This window comes from Cryptomeria japonica, chromosome 6 (genome assembly GCF_030272615.1).
Source record: "Cryptomeria japonica chromosome 6, Sugi_1.0, whole genome shotgun sequence".
In the NCBI taxonomy this organism is placed as follows: Eukaryota; Viridiplantae; Streptophyta; class Pinopsida; order Cupressales; family Cupressaceae; genus Cryptomeria; species Cryptomeria japonica.
In genome coordinates, this window is record NC_081410.1 from 374,040,026 (window position 1) to 374,066,270 (window position 26,245).

A 26,245-nucleotide genomic window follows, 5' to 3' on the forward strand; every position below is an offset into this window, starting at 1 on the left:
TTTTTCTTGGATGTTAGTGTGCATGGATTTGGATCTATATTATCTCATCAGGAGCTTGGATTCTTGGAGCATATTTATGTAATTAGAATTGATATCATGTGTTATGAAATATGGAAATGTAAAGAAGACTATGTAATTAGCGTATTGAGATCATATATTATAGAACATGTAGTAAGATGATTTTTGAATGTAATGCATTGAATAAGATTGTTGTAATTGGATATTCTAATTGTAGATGTTTTTCTTGATTAGAAAGGAATTAAATGATTTAGAGATATGTATGCTATGTCTTGAGTAAATTTTATGGATAGTAGTGATGATGTTAATTATCATATATGCCTTGATTTGAAAGATGTTAATCTCCAATGTTAGATATCTTGAGATATGGAAGTTAAGGGAGTAGTTGTGGTTCGTATGGAAATATGGCTCTTTATTATGTGGTTGTCCTTTGGTGTTGATTTCTATGTATTAGAGATGTTACCATATTATGATGTCTTGTAAATGAGGAATATGAATTTGTGTCTATGTAACTAGTATTATTAAGATGGGATGTAGCAAAGAGACTATGTGCTTGCTCCATGTGCTCTTATGTAAATGAACCTGATATAGAAGAACTATACTATTGCTATTGTTATACGATGATGTATTGGTATGTGGTTCACGTTATAGATATGTTTATCATGTTGAGAATGAAATCCTATGTTTAAATTAGGGGATTGAAATATTAGATTGTATTTATTCTTGTAGAATCACATGACTCTCGAACCTATTTAGTAGATTGGAATCCTATTTGGATGTAGATAAGTACTTGCTGCTATGATCTTGCATATGGCTATTGATAGTATTCTTGATGAGTTGTGCTTAAGAAAATAATCGAATACCATTAGTAAAAGAGGGATAAATGCATTTAGTTTCATGATGTGTTAAGTGTTCAAATGAGTTTAGACGGGTATTAGAAATATTCGATTGGTACTTAAAAATGAACCTTAGAAAGAGTATGAAAGGGAATAGAGTTATACATATGTGTTAATGTTTTATCATAGTTGCATGGGAAGTAAATGTTTAGTTGGATGATAGTGTATGGTGTTCTAGATGGATATGCAATGTGTTAGTTTAATGTCAAGTAGTGACGTTGAGATACCCTAGGGAATGGAGATGTATTATATGGTTTTATTATGTAGTTATGTTAATGATTAAATAGATGTTCCGCTTGCGTAATATGATTCTATGGTTATGTTCTTGTTGATTTATGTATTCATGTATATAGTTAACAATGCATTGATGAATAATGGTAGTAACGTTGCATTAATAAATACTAGTAATAGCGTGGTTGTAATGGTTATCTTAAAAGTAATTTTTTTTTATCTCTTTTTGTTAGTAAATTTTGGTTTATTTCTCTAGGGTATTTTGGTGGGCATTACACCTTGAATAATATGCTTCTTTCTTATTGTCCAAAGCTATTCTATTTTGCTATTATCTTTTTTCTAATATCAATAGCTAACACTTGACATTAACCATGTCACCAATGATTTTTTTCTTTTTTTTCTTTTTATCGAGAGGAATCCAGAGTTTATCCCAACAACACAAAACTTAGCTCCTTACATGATGATCCCACCTATAACCTCTTGAGCCTTGATGTGCAATGAATCCTCATCCATGCCATGAACAAATCAGGAGTTGAACCCATGACCTAGACTAACTAAAGCAGTAGTTGAGATTGAATGAGATAACCCCAGAGGTCTTATCATTGATGATTGTTTTGATCTACTAACATAACTTTATATCTCTATCTCGATTATTGTTTAAATAACTTTAGGGAAATACATGTGACATTAGTTGGAATGCCACATAAGATATAATTATCATTTATTAGGGTCTAGACTAATATGCTTCTTGCTTGCTATCGAAGGTTATTCTATCTCACAACTCCCTTTTTCTAATATTAGTTGCCGAATTTTGACAGTGCCCATTTATATCTGACACCAATTTCTATTAATCTATCATATCACTAATGATTATTACAATCTACTAACATAACACCATATCTCACCTCAATTATTGTTTAAATAACTTTAGATAAAAGGATACATCAATTGGACCACATAAGATATATTTGTTATTTATTGAGGTCCTCAAATAATCCGCTTCTTACTTATTGTCCAAGGTTATTCTATCTCGCCATTCTCTTTTTCTAATATCAACTGCTAACTTCAGACATTAACATTTATATTTGACACCAATTTCTATTAATATCCCTTGTCACCTATGATTGTTTTTTATTTTTTATTTTTTATTACCAAGAGGAATCAAGAGTTTATCCCAATAGCTTGAAACTATAGCTCTTTATAGGACGAGCACCCCATAATCAATCTCTCGAATGATATGCAACAAACACCGTAAAAAAATAAAATTGAATCCACGACATAAACTACCTAAAAGATCAACTAGAACCAAATAAGCTAACCCTATAGATCTTATTAGTAATGATTTTTACAATCTACTAAAATAACATAACCTCTATATTCCTTTTGAGATGAAATAAAATCCATGGTATAGTCACATCTATTACAAACGTTTCATAGACAATCATGAACAATCACATTTAAACAGATGAATACATCAAACGGCCAATAATTTAAGTGTCAAACTATTTGAAAAATTGAAGAGATGAAAGCTTAGCTTAATGGAAAGACCCCATGCTCCTCATTGGACAGTGGAGATTAGGTCTATCTGAAGAGAAGGCGTGAAAAGTTTGAATCCGAAAATGTTGGGTGGAAAAACAAGAGAAGGTAAATGTAGGGCCCTTCGTAACATAGCGGGAAACACTCATATTTTTGCAAATAAATCCTTGTCACACAGGAGGGCTACAATTTTAATATCAGAAAAAAACAATAATGAGTGACCTTCGCTGGGAAAGAGGAATTTAAAGCGCGACGACATTCCGAGGTGAATAAATAACACATAAATCTGTCAGTTTTCATAAATCTCGTGCTTTGCGACACAGTAATGGAGCTGTAAAGCCAGTGAGCAGATTAGTCCTAGAAGACCGTGCACAGAAGAAAGTTATTAAATCAATGGCAGCATGTGAATGCCTCCTGGGCAATGCGTACGGGACACGTAACATTTACGGGCCCGGGAAAGATAAAAATTTCATACCTGGGAAAGGAAGGAATCTGTCAATTTTGAATTCTCTCTGTAAAAAGTTAATGGGGGTTGGTGGGGCTTCCAAATGGAAGACGATGACTTTGGAGTTCCAACTAATTTATTCGCAAAGCTTTTGTCGGAGTGTGGGAGGCCCGGTGTTTTATAGAATGATTTGGGCGGGCCGGGCATCAATTGCAGGCTCCACTGTACTCCAGCGGGTTTATCCCTTGTCATTATGCGATCCATCCAATCCCGGATTCAAAGACCTAAGATTTATTGCAGCTTGAAGGCACTGCTATATTCTTTTGCTTTTACGGCAGGGCAGAGCAAGCAGGCTTTATGGAAAGCCTGTGAGATCTAAGAAAATGAGGTGCGGTATGGAAATGGCGGACGATCTGGATGTGGATCCGGTGCGCGTTGGCACCAGGGGCACAATCGGGTCTTTGATGTACAGAGAGCTCGAATCCATGCGGAGAATGGATAAAATCAATGCCGGGGTTCGAAGAGCGGCGAGGAACGACGCGGTTTCGATCTCCTGCGGGCGTCCCCTGGCGTCGCTGGCAGGTTACAGGCTGAGCACGAGAAAGCAGGCTTCACAGGATTCGAACTCGAGACCTAGCTTCTGTGAGGGCTCCGTTACGCCTCGCTGTTCTAGCGTGGATGCGGCCCGGATGAGCGCCAGCGGAAAAGACAATGCGCGGAGAGGATTCGAAACCCCGACCTGCAAGACAAAATTAGGGTTTGGACGGCAGGAGAGCCTGGGAAGGCAAATGGATTATAGCTACAAGGGGCTTCCTCGTCGGAAGCCTGTGCCTTTTGATGGCCCCGGTAGGATGCCTGTCGTCTGTAGCGAGGAAGAGAAGGCTGCGTTGAGAGCCGAGAGCGGTGGTGAGTTTCGAACCCCGATGCTCCCGAAAGAGGGGGATTCTGGAAGCGGTGGCGCTAGGAGGAGTTTAGAAAGAAGAGCGGCCGCTATTTCTTCTTTTGTTGAAGTGGTGGATTTGAGCTGTAACGGCAACGATAAGGTCTGGGGGAGCCCCATTGCTAGTCGCCTCAGGAGATTGAGCTTCTCCAGGCTCTCTGAATCTGTAAATTAGTGTAACATTTTTTCTCTTTATGCATAGGATGCACGGATTTTTCCGGTTTTCTTTTTGTTTTCCTCATACGAAAGGATATTTCAGTTCTTTTTCCAGCAAATTTCACTGATAGGTTAAGATTTATGCACAAAAGTAAGATTTTTTACTGTCATATGTGTTCTACATCAGTACAAAGATTGTTTAACTCATCAAACTCTGGAGATTCCATACACAGCGCTGAGCGAGTATTTTTCTTCCAAATTTTACAATCTGTCAGCGATTTGGTGTAAATTTTTTGTCAGACAGCAAGTCTGGAATTTGAGGATCACTCTTCTTCTGAAATGAACATTTTACAATATCTACTTATATTGATTTTACAATTCGTTTGGATTTACAGGACGTCGTTTTTTCATTCAACAAAACTTAAAAGGCGACTTCTGATGTTGTCTTGAAAAATGGTAAGAGCAAGATGTAGTGAGATATTATATCATATAAGACAGAAAACAATATTGAATGACAATAATATTAAGTTATTCACAGTGGTTAGTCATACATTACAATATAGTTTTTATAAATTTAGAAAACAAATATGATCTCAACTAACATCCAACATGATATTATTTAAATATTACAATGTTAATATTGTGGAGTTGTTAATTATGAAATTAAAATTTTATTTCTTAATTAATTTTTCCTAAGTTTCATATAAAAAACAAAGATGTTGATAAATCGATTTTAAAGTTTAAAATCAAATTTCCGATCTTGTAGAATTTCATTAAGTTGCTATGTAACTCTCTTAAAGAAAGGATATTTGAGTTCATAGATTTCACTTACACAAATGGAAGGGAAAGATCTTGAATTATTAGATAGCCATCCTTGTCGAGCGAAGTTTATTTTATGGTGTGGAGTGATGATTCATTCGACAATCATCCATGGCAATCTGAAAGTATGATGCTCTATCAAGTTTCTTCATGACTCATAAGAATATGATTTTCAAGATTATGTTGAGTTTCATCTACACGCTAGATTCTTTGTTTTTAAAGTGAGGACTTCTTAAAATAAGTCATCAACATTGTTTATCATTTGTTGGATCTTCAATAATAGCATCTAGATTTTGGCATATTCATTATAGAGATTATATTAAATTCATTTAATTTGTGTTTGAGCTTGCCTTTAAGAACATTATTGGTCCAATTTCTATAATATGTTTTTTATTAAAAAAACAGCGTTAACTAGGGCGCTGACCCTTAACAAAAAGCAACATCAAGAAAGATGACGTTGGAAGAGAACCACAACCCAAAGGTGGAAAGGAACAAACACAAGAACTTAACCAACTAGGGAACAAACCCCACTCAAGGGGGGGATGGGCCACCCAAACCCCCACGAGGGGGGTATGGGGTAGGGGAAGAGATTTCCCCTTGCGCCTACGAGCAACCACAGGCCAGGCAATGCTACGATTTGCCAGAAGGGCTCCCGCAGGGTCAACAACACTGGAGACAACAGAAGGTTGGAAGAGGGCCGTAGGGGGTTGTAGAACATCAACAACAACAGGTTGTGACAGAACAACAGTAGCAAGAGCAAATCTAGCAGCAGGATAGGAGAAGAGAAAGTGGGGGCCTCTGGAGACGAGGCCACAAAAACATCAGTAGTAGCAACAGGAGTCGTGGGGGGCACGACATCATCCCCATGGGAGGAGCCAACAAACGCAGAATCCGTAGCATGTATTGTTAAGTGGTCAGTAGTAGCATTCTTCCACCAGGTAGAAACCCTTGTGTTGTGGAGAAGAGCAACCCGAAGCAAGATGGCCAATACAAAAGCATCTTCTGCAATGAAAGGGGAGGCCTTCAAAATCCAACAGTTGCGACCAAGGCCTATACCCCACCATAAGAACCACGTCACTCGGGAGAGGAGCAAAGATGCCGATATCAACAAGAATGCGGGCAAAGGTAGTGTGTTCCATTGAGGACGTAGCATCATCGACCTTCAGGAAACGACCAATAGAGTTACCGATCGCCTCATAGCAAGACTGCTCCCAGAAATGAAGAGGGAGATTGATGAGCCAAACCCAAATTGGATGCACATAAAGTGGTTCAGTGAGAGGGTTGAAAGAGGTTGTCCAAGGCTTGATGGAGAGGGAGTGCACTCCCCAAGCCCAAAGCTTGCTCAAAATCAAATCCCTATCAGCGGAAGAAGTGAAGGAAGCAACAAAAAATCCTTTAGCACAGGGAAAGAACTCGATATTGAGAGCAACCAAAGGTCGCCAGGAGTCACTTACCCAGCAGTGAAGGTCTGATAGGGAAGGCCAAAGCCCAAAGAATCTGCACACCAAAGCATAGTGCTGGTAAATCCCAATGTTGTCCACAACATCCTGTCTGCAAACCACCACAGGGAAGGATTTCGCACAAGGGAGAGGACGGACCCTCTTAGAGAGTTGGGCGGAAGATCTGGCCACACGAGCAAAGCTATGCTTACCAACAGGATTGGGCAAAGGACTAGCAACATCAGCAGCAGGCGGCGAGGTCGTTTCCCCAGAAGCCAGAGAGTTGACAACAACATGATCCACAACCGAGGAACCGGGGGGGGGGGTGGTGGATGCAGCACCAAGCGCATCAACAACCACCAAAGGGGTCGCCGACCAAACAGCAGTAGCATGGATCGTAGGAGCCGAGGACCTCGTGGCAGGTAGGAGGGAGAGCAAAGCCCCAAACATCCGCAACGGAACCAGGGGCATTCAAAAAGAGGGAGGCGAGAAAGATATTGGAGAGAGATGAGAGAGCCATTGTACTAGCATCAATACCAAATGTTTTTGATAAAAAAAGAAGCGTTAACAAGGGCACTGACCCTTTACATGGCCAAAAGGCTATCAAAAAATTAAACAACATTAACTAGGGCGCTGACCCTTTACAAAGCCAAGAGGCTATAAGAAAAAATAACAACACAAAGGCGACAAATGGACCAAACAGGGGAACAAACCCCAAACAAATAGATTTAGATAGGCCAAAAAACTCGTCAAACTTGCAACAACCCAACCCAAACTCAAGATTGGGGGAAAAGGGGGGGTTGGGAAAGGGAGGCAGATCTTCCCTTCCGCCTGTGACAAACAATCGTCCATGCAACACTGTCATTAGGAACATTCAAAGAAAAATCAGGCAAGGAGGGCCCTGCAGAAACACTAGTAGACTGCTGCCGCAACACAACAACAACTGCTGCCGCAACACAACAACAAACTGTTGTTGACGAACAACAACATGAGCAGAAATGGCAACAAACTATTGCTGACGAACAACAACAAGAGCAGAATCACCAGGAGAAGAGCGAAGTTGTGAAGCAGGAGCAATAGAAGTAGGAGCCTCCACGACAACACAAACATCAGCAAATGCATCATCAACAGTAAGCAGCACCTCGTCACGGGAGGAGAAATCATCCTCTAAAGAGGAGTCAACAGAAGCAGATTCAGAAGCATTAATCGTCAAGTGATCTTCAGTAGCATCCTTCCACCAAGTAGCAGCACCTCTACGATGGGAGAGGGAACAGTCCGAAGCTAAGTGACCCGTTGAGAAGCTATCAATATCAAATGTTATATGAATAAGAGCCCTATCATATAAATCTTGAACAAATTCTTTTTATATAGTAACGACATTTGGTCTCTCGTTTATATTTATTTTATTTTTTACAATTGTTGATGAGAATCACTTTTTGTATTTCTTTAGAAAAGAAAATTGAAATGATGTTTTCTCAAATTTAAGAGTGTATTAATTATAAGAGTAAAATGACATTGTTGTATTTGGAAGGCAAATTGATAAATAAGATGACTTTAGTATCTTAATAGTGTATTAAAGCCTCGACTTTTGTGAGCTACATGATTAGATAGCTTAATTTGCTTACATGGCTTGACATAGTGATTTCATTATCTATACTAAATATGAATTGTTAAGGCTTAGGAAAAACTTCACATAAATTGCTTGTCATAAATAATTTATTTAAATTATTTTAGGGTTTTTTGGATGTTTCTTTTAGATATAGATGTTGTAATTGAGAAAAAACAAGACTAATAATAGCTTTGGTTAAATCATTTGGACTTTGTCAATCCATCAACTTTTTGTATTTATATGTATTTTTTTGACAAGTTGTATTCATTAGTTCAATCTTTATTTTGAGGTGTGAAAGATGAGGCCAAAATTTGTCAAATAAAGTTTTCATTTTTAAAGAATCAATCTCTCTCTCTCTCTCTCTCTCTCACACACACACACACACACTCTCTCTCTCTCTCTCTCTCTCTCTCTCTCTCTCTCTCTCTCACACACACACACACACACACACACACACACACACACACACACACACACACACACACACTCAAAAATTCAAATTCAAATTCCAATACTTATAATCTTGAAACTCCTATTCCTATAATCTTTTTAATGCATAAACTCATTTCAACATTTGACTAAAAAGTAACATTCCCTTTTAATAACAAACCAACCCATTCAATATATATGAAGTAACTTTTGGCTTTATTTAATAAATTGTTTGCATTGTACAATTGTTCGCTAGGCAAACTTTTGCTACATTGTACAAATTTGATCTTATAGAGATTTCTCAAAATGAAAATTGCAACTAAGTTTCTCCATTTTAATGCTTAAATAGTAGTGGAAGACTTTGCAATTCCACTTATGTTGATGGCAATGCTTTAAACTTAAATCCAACCATTTCTTCGAATTCTCTAATTTTATACTTAAAGAGCAACATAAGGCTTTACAATTTCACTTACATTGATGGCAATGTTTTCAAACTTAAATCTAGTCATTTCTTTGAATTCTTTATCTTAATGCTTAAAAAAAGTGTAAGACTTCATAATTTCATTTACATTGGTGGCAATGTTTTCAAACTTCAATCTAAATCAGCAAAACAATAGGAATAATGTGTTCATCATTGCTTTTTGAACCCTTAACATACTCAGATTTGGAATTGACTATATAAAAATCAAAGAAAGTTTATCACATAACTTTCAAACCAACTCCCCCAGGCTAAGTAGAAGTGCTTTTACATCTTATCACACCAAATAAACTTCTCCTGCATCATATTCATTTTCCTCTTAGCCTATCAACTCCATAGAGACAAGACAAACTATTTCTTTGGTGTCATGTTAAAGAATGATAGAACAAACCAGATTTCTATTTTCTATATATTTCATCAGGACGAGAATCATGATTGTATGATCCAACATGCTAATGGAAAAATTTGTACACAATTTAGGGGAAAGGAGCCAGTTGTTGCCATAGCTAACTTTGCACATCTTAAGCTCAAACGATTCATCTGATTTCGACGATTTTTTTTTTTGTTCTCTGTAAACGACTTAACTGCTTAAAGCTATTGTTTTGGCTTGTGGGTAGTAACGATGCACGTTGTGGAATTTGTTATGTGCACAAAGGTCAAAAAGTACACATTTCAAAGTGTGGTCTAATACATGTTCACCTTTACGCCAATAGTAGATAACTTAAAATGAGCCAGTAGTAGTGGACAAATGCCCCAGTAGTAGTGGATAAATGCCCCACTAGTGGTGTACAAATGTCCCAATAATGAGCTAATTTTGGTAAAAAAAAAAGCTAAAAAATGCACCACTATTGATACATGTGATATTTATTAATGGACCTTCCATTACCATTTTTTTTGGGTTCTACTATGTCTACTAATGAAGGGTGAGGGTGACAAAAAGATGATGGTTGTTGGTCCTATAACGGCAATTGGCACCTTTCCCCTAATCCAGATATATATCATACAAATCTTCAGATTGAAAATTACCTGATTTTAAAAAACAAAACATTGAAAATATTAAACCATAAAAATACAACAAATAATACTAATTAATATGAAATAATAATTATATAAAATAATTATCTATACATCACAATATAATTTTTAAAAAATACTGTCACAACATAACTATCCAACCAACCCATAACACAATATAAAACAAAATTGAATTATAAAAATTACAATGTACCATCAATTGTGTTACAAGGTACAATCCAGTTTGGTAAAATTGTATTACTAATGGTGATAGATGGTGAGATCTATTTTCTGATTACCAGTCATTTTCACAAGTTAATTGTAAGCAATTTGGTAGTTATCTGCTTTTATTTGCTTTCAAATCAATGTTTGGAGAAACCAACAAAAAAATGTTATCACCCCGTCCAGCTAATTCTTAGTACAATCATTCGTTTGTGGGGTTCTAACGTAGTCTTGGCCATTGTAGGTAGTCATAAAAAGAGATAGATTGATCAGATGGAACATTAAATGAAAGGTAAATTAGCTTAGCGCATCTGCTTGTCCTTTTCTCATTAAACACCTGACTCATTATCTAATTAATAACAGCACATTTTAGTTCTTGTTTGAAGATCTCCTCTACTAAATATCCTTCCGACTCTTTGCTTTTTTTGGCTACTAGTTTTATTATGAAATCTTTTACATCCCCTGTGGCTGTACTATTAAACCCTAGCAATTGTTGCTACCCTACCTTCTTCTTAAAGCCAAGACGGTGCATGGTCTTCTGTCTTTTTATTAAATCTATTCACTAAAAAAATTTCTATTCATCTAATCATTGCACATATTTGTAATGAACTTCTATATGATGTTTCTTGTGTCTTTTAACAACTCATTTTTTACATTCCATTCAAATTTTGCAAGAAATTGTCTAATCAGAATGTATTCTATATTTTGCATAGATGTTGTCCAAGAAGCATTTAAGAGGGCACATAAAAAATCTAGTATTACTATTGTTGTTAAGATTGAAATATACCATCTAAGGGTTCAATTGGGGCAAGCTCTCAAGCATATATAACCTTTTTCCCGTCTTTGACTTGTACAATATAATTGGATCTAGCTTTTGCAATTACTACCAAAATTGTGACAAAAAGGTGCACCATTCTAATTATGTTGTAGTTATACAATCCAAGATCACCTTCTCTTGTTTGAGATTGGTAGCATGGTTTTGATGTTAGCTTTGTTGTTGCATGGTCATCTTTGCGATCTATAGTCTTCTAATCACATATTCTAGTCTAGATAAATTTGTAGTTCTTTACGTCACCTCTATAGTCCTTTAGGTTGCCTTTGTAGTTCTTGATGATCGGAATTCTCCATACACACCCAAACACATGCTCTCTTACACTAGATGAAGGGTTACTCCACCCAATATCATACATAGCATAATATAAAGAGACCGACTCAGAAAGTTATAAGAAATAACTTGCCTTGTATTTCTCAATAAAATGAAATAAAATTCAACAATTATTGTCATATCTCGATTCAACATGCTTTGAATAATGACATTTTAAATTTAGTTATCAGCTAATTATGCGAATTATGATGATGTAATGATGATGCAAGGATGATGTAAAAATGTTTGTACAATTTCATTTCAATTATGAATATTGATTAAGCTATTGATAAAAATTTGAGTGCAAGTGTGTGCAGGTGAGATCATATTTGAGTTAGAGGCGAAGCTCCTTGGTTGTAAGTGTAAAGATTAGAACGAGCAGAGAAAACGATAACAAAAATAGAATAAAGCAATAACAAGAGACAACACACGATTTATCGTGGTTTGACAAATTTGCCTACATCCACACTCAAAGCAGGGAATACTCTTATTAATCGTTATCCATACAATAACCATACATGGACTGCACACATATTTATATATTCATACAAAGGTATAAATTTAAGAGTTGAGGGAGCCAAAAGGTCATTTGACCGTTGGTCTTCACTTCCTAACAATCTCCTCCATGAAGGCCAACTAGTACAACCATGCAGAACGACATCCCCACTTCCAATTCGAGTCACATTACATCATGCCTGCGAGATTTTAACATCACAAGATCTTGTTCACGAACACTACGGATAAGCCGTTGGAAACCAGATCCGAGTCACAAATCTGATCTCCTATTACTTTACTTGCTAATCGATTATGATCCCCTATTCTCCCCCGTAACTGAAAATCCAGGAAAAACAGGTTTTCCAAGCACGAGCCCTTCCGTTTTATCATGACCTTGACTCACCAACGTCAGGGAATCACTGCAAACATTCATTAATGCCTTCAGACATTCCAGCCACATCATCGCCACGTGTTCCTCCCAACCACTTCCATGTTCATGCATTTGTCTATCCATGCTATCAAACGGCGGTAGGTACGGAACGACCTGCTCATGGGTGACCCATGTTCTGTTAAACACATGGTCTGTTAAATGCATCACCGAATAATAGTGTAACGCTTCTCTGATTGTGTCCAGAAACAAAGGAGCATTGTTATTGGCCTCCTTCCCAGGCTTTTCCGGTAATAGAACACAATGAATATAGGGCAATACGCCTCTATTAGCAATTGTTACAGAAACCAACAACTTACACAACTCTTTATCATTTCTAGTAGCCAACTGGAGAACCTCGGCGGCGAGATACTCTGAAACGACATCCATGTAGACAGGAACCCCAGTGCCTATGCGATCTGCATATTTCCCTGCCTTGAGAAAGCGAGCAATTCGACCTACCTCTTCGTTGACCTCATGGTCTTGATGGCGGGTATACAACTGCCTCTTCCAATATGAGAGAGAAACCTCCTTTTGCAATGGATAACCGTCAGGTGAAGCAAAATTACCCGACAGGAGAAACAAATTGTTTTTCATGGCAAAGTTGGACGCACACGTCTCCAACTTCTCAAGTGTGTCCGCAAAGGACTGGATACTCTCCACCATTCCCACCATGCCCACGTCACCAAGGATTTCCACGTCGTCACCACACTGGATCTGGCCTTCGCATTGGATTTTGCCAAGCTGCTCCACTTCGGCCCAAAGGCTCTGCAAACGCTTCAAGTCCTCTTTAGACACCAACTTGAATTTAACTGTAGACTGGTCCTTATCCACGTGGGTAGTAGCATCAGTGGAGCCAACCGGAGAAACAAAAAACTTATTTTCCATTTGATAAGCATTCCACGCAAAGGTGAGCGATAGTGGGATTTGAATGCCCAATGCGCCACCGCTGAACCCAGGGATGGAGGCTGGATCTTCAGCTTCTTCAGGTGCATATATAGATGGCGGTTGGTGTCACACCCCATAACACCCTTCTGGTCTCTTGGTATATTAGGGTCACCAAAAACATTAGGATCCACTTGTGGTCTACTATCTCCAGAAACTTCCCAAGCACCAGCGACACAGACTGTATTATCCCCTTTGTGGGTGGCCTCTACTGCTAACAGGGTAGCCTCCTTTTCATCCACATCCATCAAATGAGGGCGGGAAAAGCTATCTCCCTTCTCTATCTGTGACACCTTAAATCGCTTGGAGTGTTTCCCATTGTCCTCCGCTCCTATCAAAGACCGCTTCCGCTTCAAACCAGAAAACCCTCTTTCATCTTGCACTTCTTCATCCAAGTCCATAGGCTCATAGGCTTCTATGAAATTATCTTTGCAAAGGTTGTCCTCAGCATCACGGGAGTGCCTCTTTATTTTTTCCAAGGCCATGCCATCTGCAAAGCTCTCCGAAGCCACAATTTCTGCCAGGCTTCCTTGCCCTGCTACCTCACTCCAATCTGCACCCTCCTCATCTTGGGAGTCAACAACATATTCAACTTGGGTCTCCGATGGCATACACTCTTCCTCCGGCAATCTCTTGAGTTCATCCTCTTCAACAACAACCTCTTTTCTAACATCTTTCTGCTTAGAAATTCCAGCGTCTATACAAGGACTATCTTCAACTCCAACCGAGGCATCACGACGTTCAACCTTCACCACACGAATGCCAATAACTTCCCAACCATTAACTGTTTGGCCAATAAGTGCCAAAGCTGGCTCAAGAGGAGAGAAAATGAGAATCCCAACATCCTTCTCTTTCGTTGGATTCTCCTCTTCAACTGAGTTCCCCTCTCTTTTCCAGCCATCCCACCAATGTACACGACGCTTGAAGCACAATTTTACATGCAATGTAAAACTACCATAGAAGTTATGAATTTTACCTTCTCCTTCTTCCTCCATCTCTGCTCAAGCCAACATGGCTCTGATACCAAATTGTAAAGATTATAATGAGTAGAGAAAACGATAACAAAAACAGAATAAAGCAATAACAAGAGACAACACACGATTTATCGTGGTTCGACAAATTTGCCTACATCCACACTCAAAGTAGGGAATACTCTTATTAATCGTTATCCATACAATAACCATACATGGACTGCACACATATTTATATATTCATACAAAGGTATAAATCGAAGAGTTGAGGGAGCCAAAAGGTCATCTAACCGTTGGGCTTCACTTCTTAACAGTAAGTAGTATAAGGGGATCCTATGCTCACGATTGATAATTGCTTTTGTAACATGAATGTTACATTTAAAAATATTGTTTAATATAGACTTGCATGAGAATTTACTTAGATACATATTTCACATTTAATGTTTTCAATCATTTGATTAATAATTTAAGGTAAGTGACAACTATATATATATATAAACTCAACGCCAAGATAAGACAGTTTTAGAAGATAAGAACATGTAAGATAAAATTACGTTGCTAATGATAAGGTAATGAGCTTTTGGGAGGTGGCACACTCTTTCCTCATCTCTTTGAATTGCTTTAAAACTAGTGTGAAAGCATGAACTCAAATTACCCTAGCATAGGCGTGCCAAGCAAAATCGAAACAAAAACAGTTTAAAATCTGCATTTTAATCCATAGTAAAGGTAAGCTTAGGCGCCAAGAAAGGAATTTTCCAGTTTTAAACAAAACCTTGCTATTTATAATGGTTGGTGATGTGTGAGGCACCTAGGATATGGGCGTAACAAGTCATGAGCTCAATAAACCAACTGATCTTCTTCTTCTAACGCGGGTTATAAACTAGTTATTGCATTTGATTAGAGGCTATTGCACCATCTTTTTGCATTGATTTACCCAGCCACGAGGTGTTTGAACACCAATTATTTCTCACCTGCAATAGAGGTGTCAAAGTGTAGCAAGAAACAATTCCAAAAATCGGGTTGGCTTAAAGAGCACACATTAAGTTGACAGATTGTTTAGGTGATTTTTGTGGGCCCATTCAATCTGTTTTTCGTTTCTGTTTTCTGTAAACCATCACAAATCATTGTTGCGTAAGCGGAACCAAATTCAAATCACTTTTCGGTGTTTCGAAAGTTTGAATTGGTTAATAGAAATAGAGCCTCTCATTGGAATATGTTTGTTACAGCAAACGAGAAAGAGAAAGAGATCTTAATCAATTATATATTCTTGGATCTCTTTCTTTCTTTTTATCATGGTTTCTTTATCTAGATTCATTCCTTTCTCCATCATTAGTTCTTAGCAATTAAATATCTAAAAAGTCACTCTTTAATATATGCCACAAATACATACAGAATTGCTTCTTGATTTTGCTTTCTCTAGTCTAATTAAGGATTCACTACTTATATGGACTCTTCTTTATTTTGACAACATGGGAGGTGAATGTTAGTCAATGAGGTTCATCTTCTCACAGTGTTCTTTAGCTTGTGGAATGTGTTGACTGATAACACATCATTAATAATTGACTTAACTTTAATTTTATTTGAGTTATTTTCTCCCTTAACTTAGGAATTGCTCTCATCTATCATCTCCAAACGTTCCTCGAAAAACTCTAAATTTTTACAAATGTAACTCTAAAGAAATGAAGTCCAAAAGCTAACTTTAGTTACAATAAGTGACATAAGTCACTTTTACAAATGAGAACAACTAACAAGACCTAATTTTGAAGAAAGACCAAATTGTTGATCATGTTAAGTAGTTTTCCATCTTCATTCGCTCCATCTCTAATAAACAGTTTCTGAAGACGTTCTTGACACCGAATACTACCTATCTTGTCCCCTTTGTAGCAACATACACAAGTTTGATGCAAGAATAAGATGTCCACAACCCAATCCTTTTTGGTCAGTTTTTTACTAGCCCACGAGTCCATTGAAGATACAAACTTGGTGATTGTTCAAATGAAAGTGAATCCTTTAAAAGCATTTTTGTCAAAACTTGAATTATAGATGTACATCATAAATGTATATTTCCAGAGCACCCTACGTCACTTTCCTCGAGTAAAGTTCTTTTGAAAAGCATCAATTTTAGCCTGGTTTACATAGTTCTTTCAACTGTGATGTATATATCTTATGCTTTAGAGAAAAAGAATGAGATTAACTCTGACATCCATCACGCGAAAAAGTAGTTTGATGCAACTTTAATAGCAATACCTTCACAGCCATTGCATTTCAAAAGAGAAAATCTCTTTGAAGGATTCTGTCAAACTATTCACCTGTTTTGTATACTTCCATATTCTGGCATACATATCTGTTGCTTGCATTTACTAGAAAGTATTTTCAACAGATATAAGTTGTAAGTTGTGCATATTCCGCCATCATAGAATGTCATGCGACAACATTCCTTTAAGACCGCCTTTCATATATTTCACACGCCACATCTATGCTTCCATTTTGCATTATATGAAATAAAAGTCTTAATTCCTATATGCTTCAATGTCTGACAAAATTTCTTCATTCTTTTATGCTTTGGTGGATGTTCCTGTGCCAATGTTAGTGCACATTATTATAGATCAAGTCTATTTTTCATGTTGTTACATTTAGCGTCACCAATAACCTCCACGAGAACTTTCTCTGTGCTTGAATGTGAAACTGCTTTCTTTTTCCAACCCGATTCCTCCAATTTTTCATAGACTTGTATTAATCAAACTTCACATGCAATGTACGTGCAGCCCACATCCAGTAAACAGAACTTAATTGATCCGTTTTGTGCACATTCTGCAATAATAAAGTCGCATTCTATATAAATCATGTGTTGTCATTGCACCTTACCAGATCACGTCTTTTGAGGTATTATGTTGAACTGTCTCTGCTTCCACATTTCACATGTATGTCCACTAGAGCATTTCTAATTACAACATCTGGCAAAGTCCTTTGATAGATGTCTATATTCAAAGCTCCCATTTAATTTTGGCACGAGTGGAATGCTGGTAAAGGTCGTGGAATTCGGCTATACACGTTACAAGTCTTCATTTTCTGCATGAGACGACGTTTCTTTGATACCTTTCCACGATTTGCTCGCATTTCAACCAGAGCATTGCCAACTTTAATATCTGCCAAAATCTCTATACCCATTATACTTTGATATTAGCAAAGGTTGTGGAAATTTGAATTTACACCCATCAATTGATGGGTATATGAAGCCCAATGGTCATATGACTGTCCGCCTTCCCCAAACTCTTCGTTTCATGCCTGAATAAATATATAAATGACTGGGTGCAGTCTATATATCATGCATTGAGATATCAGTTAATATAAGATTTCCCTGCTTGAGAGTGGACGTAGGCATTTGCCGAATCACTGTAAATTGTGTCTCTTGTTATCTGCTTTTATTCTGTTTTTGTTTTCATTTTTTCTGCTCCTTTTAATCTTTACAATTGGTATCAGAGCCATGTTGGCTTGAGCAGAGATGGAGGAGGAAGAAGAAGGTAAAATTCATAACTTCTATGGTAGTTTTACATTCCATGTAAAAATGTGCTTCAAGCATCATGTACATTGGTGGGATGGCTGGAAGAAAGAGGGGAGCTCAGTTGAAGAGGAGAATCCAACGAAAGAAAAGGTTGTTGGGATTCTTATTTACTCCCCTCTTGAGCCAACTTTGGCACTTATTGGTCAAACTGTTAATGGCTAGGAAGTTGTAGGCATTCGTGTGGTGAAGGTTGAACGCCGTGATGCCTCAGTTGGAGTTGAAGATAGTCCCTATATAGACGCTGGAATTTCTGAGCAGAAAGATGTTGGAAAAGAGGTTGTTGTTGAAGAGGATGAACTCAAGAGATTGCGGGAGGAAGAGTGTATGCCATCGGAGACCCAAGTTGAATCTGCTGTTGACTCCCAGGATGAGGAGGGTGCTGATTGGAGTGAGGTAGAAGAGCAAGGAAGCCTGAGTGAAATTGTGGCTTCAGAGAGCTCTGCAGATGGCATGGCCTTAGCAAAAATGAAGAAGCACTCCCATGATGATGGGGACAACCTTTGCACAGATAAATTCATAGAAGAGTTCGAGCCTATGGACTTAGATGAAGAAGTGAAAGATGAAAGACGATTTTCTGGTTTGAAGTGGAAGCGGCCATTGACAGGAGCGGAGGACAATGGGCATCACTCCAAACGGTTTTAGGCGTCCCGCCAAGTTCCGAAAGCACGTGAAATTTATTTTGAAGCAAAAGAAGACGAGGCTTATTTACGGTCAACAATTAAGAATGATGTCTCTGCAGTCCTTACATATTTCAATGATTCTCAGGGACATGCAACAAAAGATGTTGGTATGATAACTGGTCTAGAGCAACAAGTTATTGATGGGTATTTACTTCTAGAGTCTATCATTGGACCAAATGGTTTGAATGTATAGAAAGCTCTTTGACAAAACTCCTAAACCAAATATGTTTTTAAGGAATACATTGATCGTTGATGTCGTATTTGGAATGGTCGACATGGGAAGAAATGTTGTAGATGACAGTAACAATGTTTTTGTTAATATTGACTTTGAGAATGACCAAGGCAGGAATGGTGAAAGTATCGATATATCAGCTACAGGAGTTAATCTTGTCATGTTATTTAGTTTTATTAATTTTGACTTCACGTGGCAAAGATTAATTAAGTGTTCTGGAACAGAGTTTGGTGAAGCTCAAATCTTCAATCGGCCTGGTTCTATAAGGATCAAAATGGAGAGTAGGGGATACCACAGTGCATGGCTGTGCCGGTTGGACTTCACAGGGGAGATTGTTGGGTATATGAAGCCCAACGGTCACATGACTGTCTGTCTTCCCAAACTCTTCGTTTCATACCCGAAGAAATATATAAATGACTGGGTGGAGTCTATGTATTGTGCATTGAGATATCGGTTAATATAAGATTTCCCTGCTCGGGGGTGGACATAGGCATTTGCAGAACCACTGTAAATCATGTTTCTTGTTATCTGCTTTTATTCTATTTTTGTTTTCGTTTTTCTCTGCTCGTTTTAATCTTTTCACCAATTGCATCTACATAAAAATTTCTTAAGTCTTTTCAATAAATGAATTCGAATATACATTGTACATTACCTTCTCTGAGATGACAATTCTTGGAGGCATTTTATCAACTGGAATTACAACATGCCTCGTCTAGATTTTAGCTTGTGCCTATGCGCAACAGTGCAAAATCATGTGACAATGGTCTTTCAACCAATACATTCCTTTCAGTGACATCTATTTTGGGCGTTCAGGCATTGCAAACCTCAAAACAATCTTTCATTGCAATTTATGGTATTTTGTCAAAATTGCTTTGTTCTGTGCATTCATGAATATTTTGCGTTCATGTCTATCACATGTCTCCAACGACAAAGAGAATACAGGCAAAGGTTTTCAAAACTCACAACTTTTCTACATTCAAAATTCATAATTCACAATTAGTTATGTATGAGTTGTGGATTTTGATTTCACAACACATAATTATTTCTGTATTCATTTTTCACAATTAATAACTGTTTGTATGGGACTTTTCATCATGCATAATCTCTCAATTCACTTTTTAAAATTCACAACTAATTAAGATTGTGGATTTCGATTTCAAAATGCACAACCCTCTCATTGTTTGAATTTTCAAAATCACTACCTTTTGTATTCAATTTTCAAAACTCACAACTTCTAACCTTTAGTTTTGAGTTGTGGTTTTTAGAAGCGATTGTATTTAAATTCAAATTTAATTCAATTTCTTCACTTTTTTTTGCCTCTTGTAAAGAAATGATCATAACTTTTGAATGAAGAGGAATTCGGACTTGAAATTTTGACCAGCATCAAAGGGGCTGAGATGATCATAAGATGAGAGAATTTGTCCATGATGGGGCATTAAATAATGAGATTTTAATATTTTTCAAAGATAGGTTTATGGAAATGCAAATATTAAAATCTCATGAATGGTAAGATGGGTAGTTGTGAAATTTGATCTAATGAATCAAAATGATAAGACATCTACATTATATTCAACAAAAAAAAAAACTCAAAATTTGAATATTTAAAATTTGAAGCACCAAATCATAAATGCCATGGTTTAAACAAGGCACTTCATTAGTGATTACATTGATGACATGAAGGAGGATAGCATATGATTTGAGGGTTGAATGTTGAATCAACAACATTGAACAACTTTACATGGGGGCAACTCATGTCATTTCTTCAGCTTCAACAACAAACCCGTGGATAGTGCCAATAAATTTGGGGCTCTGCCAATTCAAAAGCTTTCAGTTGCTGATAATGATTATGTTAATAAATTAGTGATTTAGACTCCTTTGCTCGAGATCTGGAGAATTAATTGAATTGGATGGTGAAATTGGGGGCAAGCAAGATTGATGATCCATGCTTTATTTTGTTCATCAACACTTGTCATTTTTATGAAAGTTATTGGTTTTGGAAGCCCAATAGTAGTAAAATGCATCAAAAGTTTTATGCATCTGTCTTATTAAATATCCATACAACTAAAAGTGAAAGGGAAATTTAGTAATGTAGTAGAATGAGTGATGGAATATGCAAATATTTAATCAAGAGGAAAGAGCATGAATATGAGGAAGTGAGGAAAGAATTTCTGATTTCAACGCTGAAATTGAAAAGTTAAAATTAAATAAGAGGTTGAAAATGAGACATTGTGGCAAATGGCTATCTTTCACTGCACAAGCAAAATGGCAAGATGTTAAATATGCAAAATATTTTTCAATAAAAATATCCAGAGAATGTTAAGTAGGTAAAAATTGCAGATAAAGAGCACAAGAGGAAATTGCTTTTATTAGCAAATTGGGTATTATATTATTTACCAAAGTGTGTTGTGGCAAAGTGTTTCTCATCAAATGTGAAACATTTCAGGGAGTAGTTAAGTTTGAGAAGTGGACAAAATATTTAGTTGCGAAATAACATACAGTAACAAAATAAATTACTTTGCAGAAGATGGGAGACGGTAAAATTTTAGTGAAAATGATATGCAAATAGAGTAAATAATATTTAAAGAGGATTAAAGAAACCATAATGAAGGAAAATGAGGAATTATTCTCACCCAAGTGAAATGATTTGTTTAAAAGGAAAAAGTGATGCTATAGAATAATCTTTTCACTTAGGAGTAAATTTTTTTTTAATAGGAAAGAAGGGGAATTTTATTATAAGGTGCAAAAATAAAATATTCTCACTAAATATGAAAACTGTAATGTGCAGGTATAATATAATTTATATCAAGTGAGAAGAATAATTCATAGAAAAGGTCAAATGAAGGAAATAAGGACAAAAACAAATTTCAGTTACAAGTAAAATGAGGGGTGTAGATCAAAGGTAGAGATGAAGAGAGAAGAGAGAAGAGAAGAGATTTAGATTCTAATTTGCAAATCAAGAGAAAAGAGGAATGCCAAGTGTCACATTTAGATTTAGTTTTAGGGCATTCTTTCTTTCTATTAATTCTCTTTCGCATTCATTGTAAAGGGTGCCAATCCCAATTTCAAAAGTGTGATTGCTTGTATAGGGTACTTGCTAAAGGTCCGATTTCTTGTAAATTTCAGTTTCAAATTGTTGTAATTAGACTTTTGATAGTGATAGACAAACTAGTTTGCAGTCTAGGAATCACAACATGCTTTAATGTCTCCTAAGTTTATACAATTCTCTTTTGAATCAAAACAACCAAGGGTTACTATGATTCTTGTTGCACACTTGTTGTATTATGTGTTTGGCTAATGGCTCATGTTTAACAAACATGTTAAATTTTGCTTTGAACCAATCATTGGAGATTATTGTATTGCATTTCAGGACTACAAAAAATGTTATCAACACATTCAAGAGAGGTCCCATTATTGTAAGACCATAATGGTTTAAAGGCCATTGATTATGTGTTAGTGCTATTATCAGAACTAGTTATTTCATTTTGACTTTACTCAATGGACAAGGCACAAGTCTAATAGGTTTTCTTGTGCAAGACTTGGAAGGATCCAAAATCAATTCAAATATGAAAATCCTTTAAATTTCATGCTGTTAGTGGTAGGTTTAGGGTTAGAATCGTTGTTCTCAATTACAATGTTGTAGTGTCCTAAATTGTACTCGCCTGCAATTTTGTTCTCACCTAGACCTCACTTTGGCATTTCGTCTTCCAAGGCCTAATTGCAATGTTGATTTTGCTCACACCACTTACCTATTATGAATTTTCATCAATTTCCCAGTTTCACCCCATTTTTGGAGTCTTGATTTCCAAGACTAGGACTGAAGTAGTCACCGGTGAGGAGGGACCTCAAAGAGATCAATCTGGACCGGTCAACAAGAGTAAACACAATAGAAACACACGGATATGATGGAGGCAATTCTAAACAGGTAGTTTTATTGCATGAAATCTGATTACATCCAACCGGGTTACAACATACCAACTCATAGGCTTGATAGAATAGGTCACAATCGAAACCTTGAATCGAAAGATCATTCTTCTATGCTCAGTCTAGCTACTTGATTCCTTGTTCATTGCATTCTAAAGGATAATTACAAATATATATATATATCGATCCAAAGGATCCAGTCGGCCCAAAAGGGATCAAAACCCAAAGAACACGACCTAACATAACAAGTCGGCCTCCACCAAGAGATTCCTCCAGAAAATCCAAAGGATGAAACGTAGATCACGTGAAAAGGTTGGCCACATGCCAAAAGATATCGGAATCAATGCCCAAGGCTCCGCAAGCTTCGCAATGGGTTCTAGTAAATCGCCAAAATAGGTCCAGGGAATCGATAATGGGAAATTGTCATGAAAACTGGTAGTAATATCTTGCTGGAAAATGATCCAAATGCGATGCAGTCAGGAAACAAGAAAGATGATCAAGTCTTCAAGTAGAATCCAACTCCACAGGATCCGGTGAGCCAAAATCGGGACACATAGAAAGGAAAAAATTCATTTGGGAATAGATTTCTTAGATGGATTAGCAGATTTTTGGTAGAAATTGTAGGACCTCCTATTTTGGATGCCCTAGCCCTCCTCTGTTGTCCTTTGTGTGTGCAATGCCATTATTTGTGATAAAATTTCTTTTGTTGAAATGTTATTGTCAGCTGCAATTTTCTCCCTCTTTTTTAATCTCACCCCAGGAGTCCATGTTTCTAAGCTTTTCTAGCAATGGTTTACTTTCATGCTGACATAATGCTGAAGAGTTCTCATTTTTCTCAAGCCTTGCTTGAACTACACCGATTGGATCATACTGCTAGAGACCCTCATCACCAAAGTTAAAAACTGTCAAAAAATCATGTGTCACATTGAATGCTTTTCTCTCAAATGTGAACCCTCCACATGAGAAAGGCAAGGAAGGAAATATGCTCTTCTTTTGCTGACCATGGAAGTGCCTATTTGTGCTCTCCAATTGCTGTACATACTCCAATGCAAATACCTTCTTTGTCACATGTATTGGAAGTCTGTATGGTTTTACTACCGATCCGTAAAACCTTAACACAGTGAATTCTTCCATGAAGAACCATTCAGCCAATTCTATTTGACTTCCGAGTTGAATGCAATCTCTACAAGACACAGGCAACCTAGGCATTGGAGTGCTTGTAATTTCATTATATATTGGTGCCAAAAAGAAGTCTACAAAATGGTTGTAGTTATTTATGTTATCATGCATCCTTATCTTTGGTGTTTATTCATATATTGGACACTCTATTCTCTTCCCAGTCTCCTCATCAATCTTATAGTTCATAATTTGAATCTTGTTGGTCTCGAATATTGCACGATACTTGGATAGAAGGAGATAGCACAAGTAGGATGAGAACCTAAATGTCTTACAAGAACCTTTTTTGATCATTAGTAATTGTTTTTGCATGGATTGAACAATGTGCTCAATAAAATTATATCTTACTGGCTGACCTACACAATGGATATTATAAATCATTTCAAGAAGGCTTGCACCCACTTCCCTATCATTTTCCAATCCCAGGAAAAACGACAACAAGGAAATAGTATCCCCAACCCATGGAACAAAAATGTTAGAATCATAAGGAGGCTTATGATTCCGATCCAACACAATACCAGTACCACTCTTTATTAGAGCTTTGATAAATGAATCTTTGTGACTTGGATCGAGACTCTCATAATTCCCTACCAGCTTTCCAAGGTCAATTTGGATGTTTGAGGTTTGGGCTTCAAATCCTAGGTTCAACAAACGAGCAAATTCTCCCTCGTTTATGGATATAATATCCTCTTTTGTATTTTTATTAACAATTACTTTTTTATCTTCATCATAATTTTCGACACAGACCATGACAAAATCAGGGCAAGGGAATACTTCAAGTAACACCATGCTTCCCAATCTAGCATCCCACGATGCAATTTTATATGTTGTTTGTTTTAACATTGGGTTGAAAACAATAAATTTTGCCTTGCATGCTTCTGCCACCTTACTAGACAATGCATATCTAATATCTATGATACATTTTTCACCATGGATAGCAGGGTCATAAATATCATAGTATTCATCAGTGAAACCTGGTGTTTTAACCAGTTCGGCTAGGTACATTTTGTTTATCATTTGGCTTCCTGTTGAACTACCGCTTCCCATTTCCCCCATCATTGTTATTGTTAATAATTCAAAATAATGCTAGATAAAAACCTGAAAATGTTAACCCTCAAATTGGACCACGAGATTAAAAAAAGCAAAAAAGGCGGGATGTAGGTGTTCTAGATTTTACCCAGAATTTGTATTTCACTAGATTGGTGCAGACAGTCTCTGTTGCAACTTGCATTCCTCAATCTAGTAGCTATTTCTGAATCTCCCTCGATTTACAGGTTTGTCCATGAAATGAAATACGATTATGATTTACGAGTCTCTTATTTTAAAAACTCTGAAAAGTACAAAAGTAGTACCTAAAGGGCAAAATATCTAGAATCATGTTGTAATTTTATTAATTATTATTAATAACTATTTGATGCCGAAGGCCAAAACATTCATTACTTCAGTACAAATTCTGAGGACATTAAATGTAAAACGTTCAATTCCAGGTGAAGTTCTCACAAATGTGTTCACTTCCCACATTTGGGCCGAAATCCACCCTAAGTCATTGATCTTTGCTCATCCAACAGACAATGGTACCTGTTGTCAGATGTCATGGGTCCCATGACTTCTGTCATTTTTCGGGCACGTCAGCATACTCATGTGACTTTGCAGGTCTGTTTTTTAAGTCCGTTTAATCATTTTAAACTTCCACATGAAAAAAAGCTTTATAGACTTAATTATATTTAATTAAATTTAAAACATTTCAATTCTGGGTGAAGTTCTCACAAATGTGTTCGCTTCCCACATTCGGGCCGAAATCCACCCTAAGCCATTGATATTTGCTCATCCAACAGACGATGGTACCCGTTGTCAGTTATCGTGGGTCCCATGACTTCTGCCAGTTTTCGGGCACGTCACCATACTCGTGTCACTTTTTGGGTCTGTTTAATCATTTTAAACTTTTGCCCAAAAAAGAGCTTTATAGACTTAATTATATTTAATTAAATTTAAAATGTTCAATTTCGAGCGAAGTTCTCACAAATGTGTTCACTTCCCATCTTTGGGCCGAAATCCACCCTAAGTCGTTGATCTTTGTTCATCCAACAAACGATGGTGTAGTACCCCTACCCTAATCAATCTCTAACCTTGGTTTAATCTTGATTAGTTTATCTTAATATAATGTTAAAGTCAGATGTTTGATTTAACGCATAGTTGTTGATGTGGTTTTCTCACTAGTTGTATGTAAGTTGTTAGTGTACCTATTTCGTGGTATCCATATTGAGCTAACGCGTTCACCAGGTTTTTATATGTATGCATGTATGACTCTTGGTTGCAAGATATTTCAGGTACAATGCCGCTTGAGTGCGAGGTTCGTCTTCACCTGGAATTGCAGGTTTGAGTGTACCTTTTAATCCTTAGAGTCGGATTAGGTGGTCGTAAGACCCTAGTTGACCTTAGTCGTGCTCCAGTGAGCATCGC

The 26,245-nt window shown here is 36.9% G+C and overlaps 1 protein-coding gene across 1 annotated transcript; it reads left to right on the forward strand.

Annotated features, from left to right (window-relative positions):
* Window positions 1–3,024: 3,024 nt before the first annotated feature.
* On the forward strand, window positions 3,025–4,619 carry LOC131072216 (uncharacterized). Its single transcript, XM_058008310.2, has one exon. It carries the CDS (start codon window positions 3,510–3,512, stop codon window positions 4,239–4,241), a length of 732 nt encoding a protein of 243 aa, XP_057864293.1. The 5' UTR covers window positions 3,025–3,509; the 3' UTR covers window positions 4,242–4,619.
* The last annotated feature ends 21,626 nt before the right edge of the window (window positions 4,620–26,245 follow it).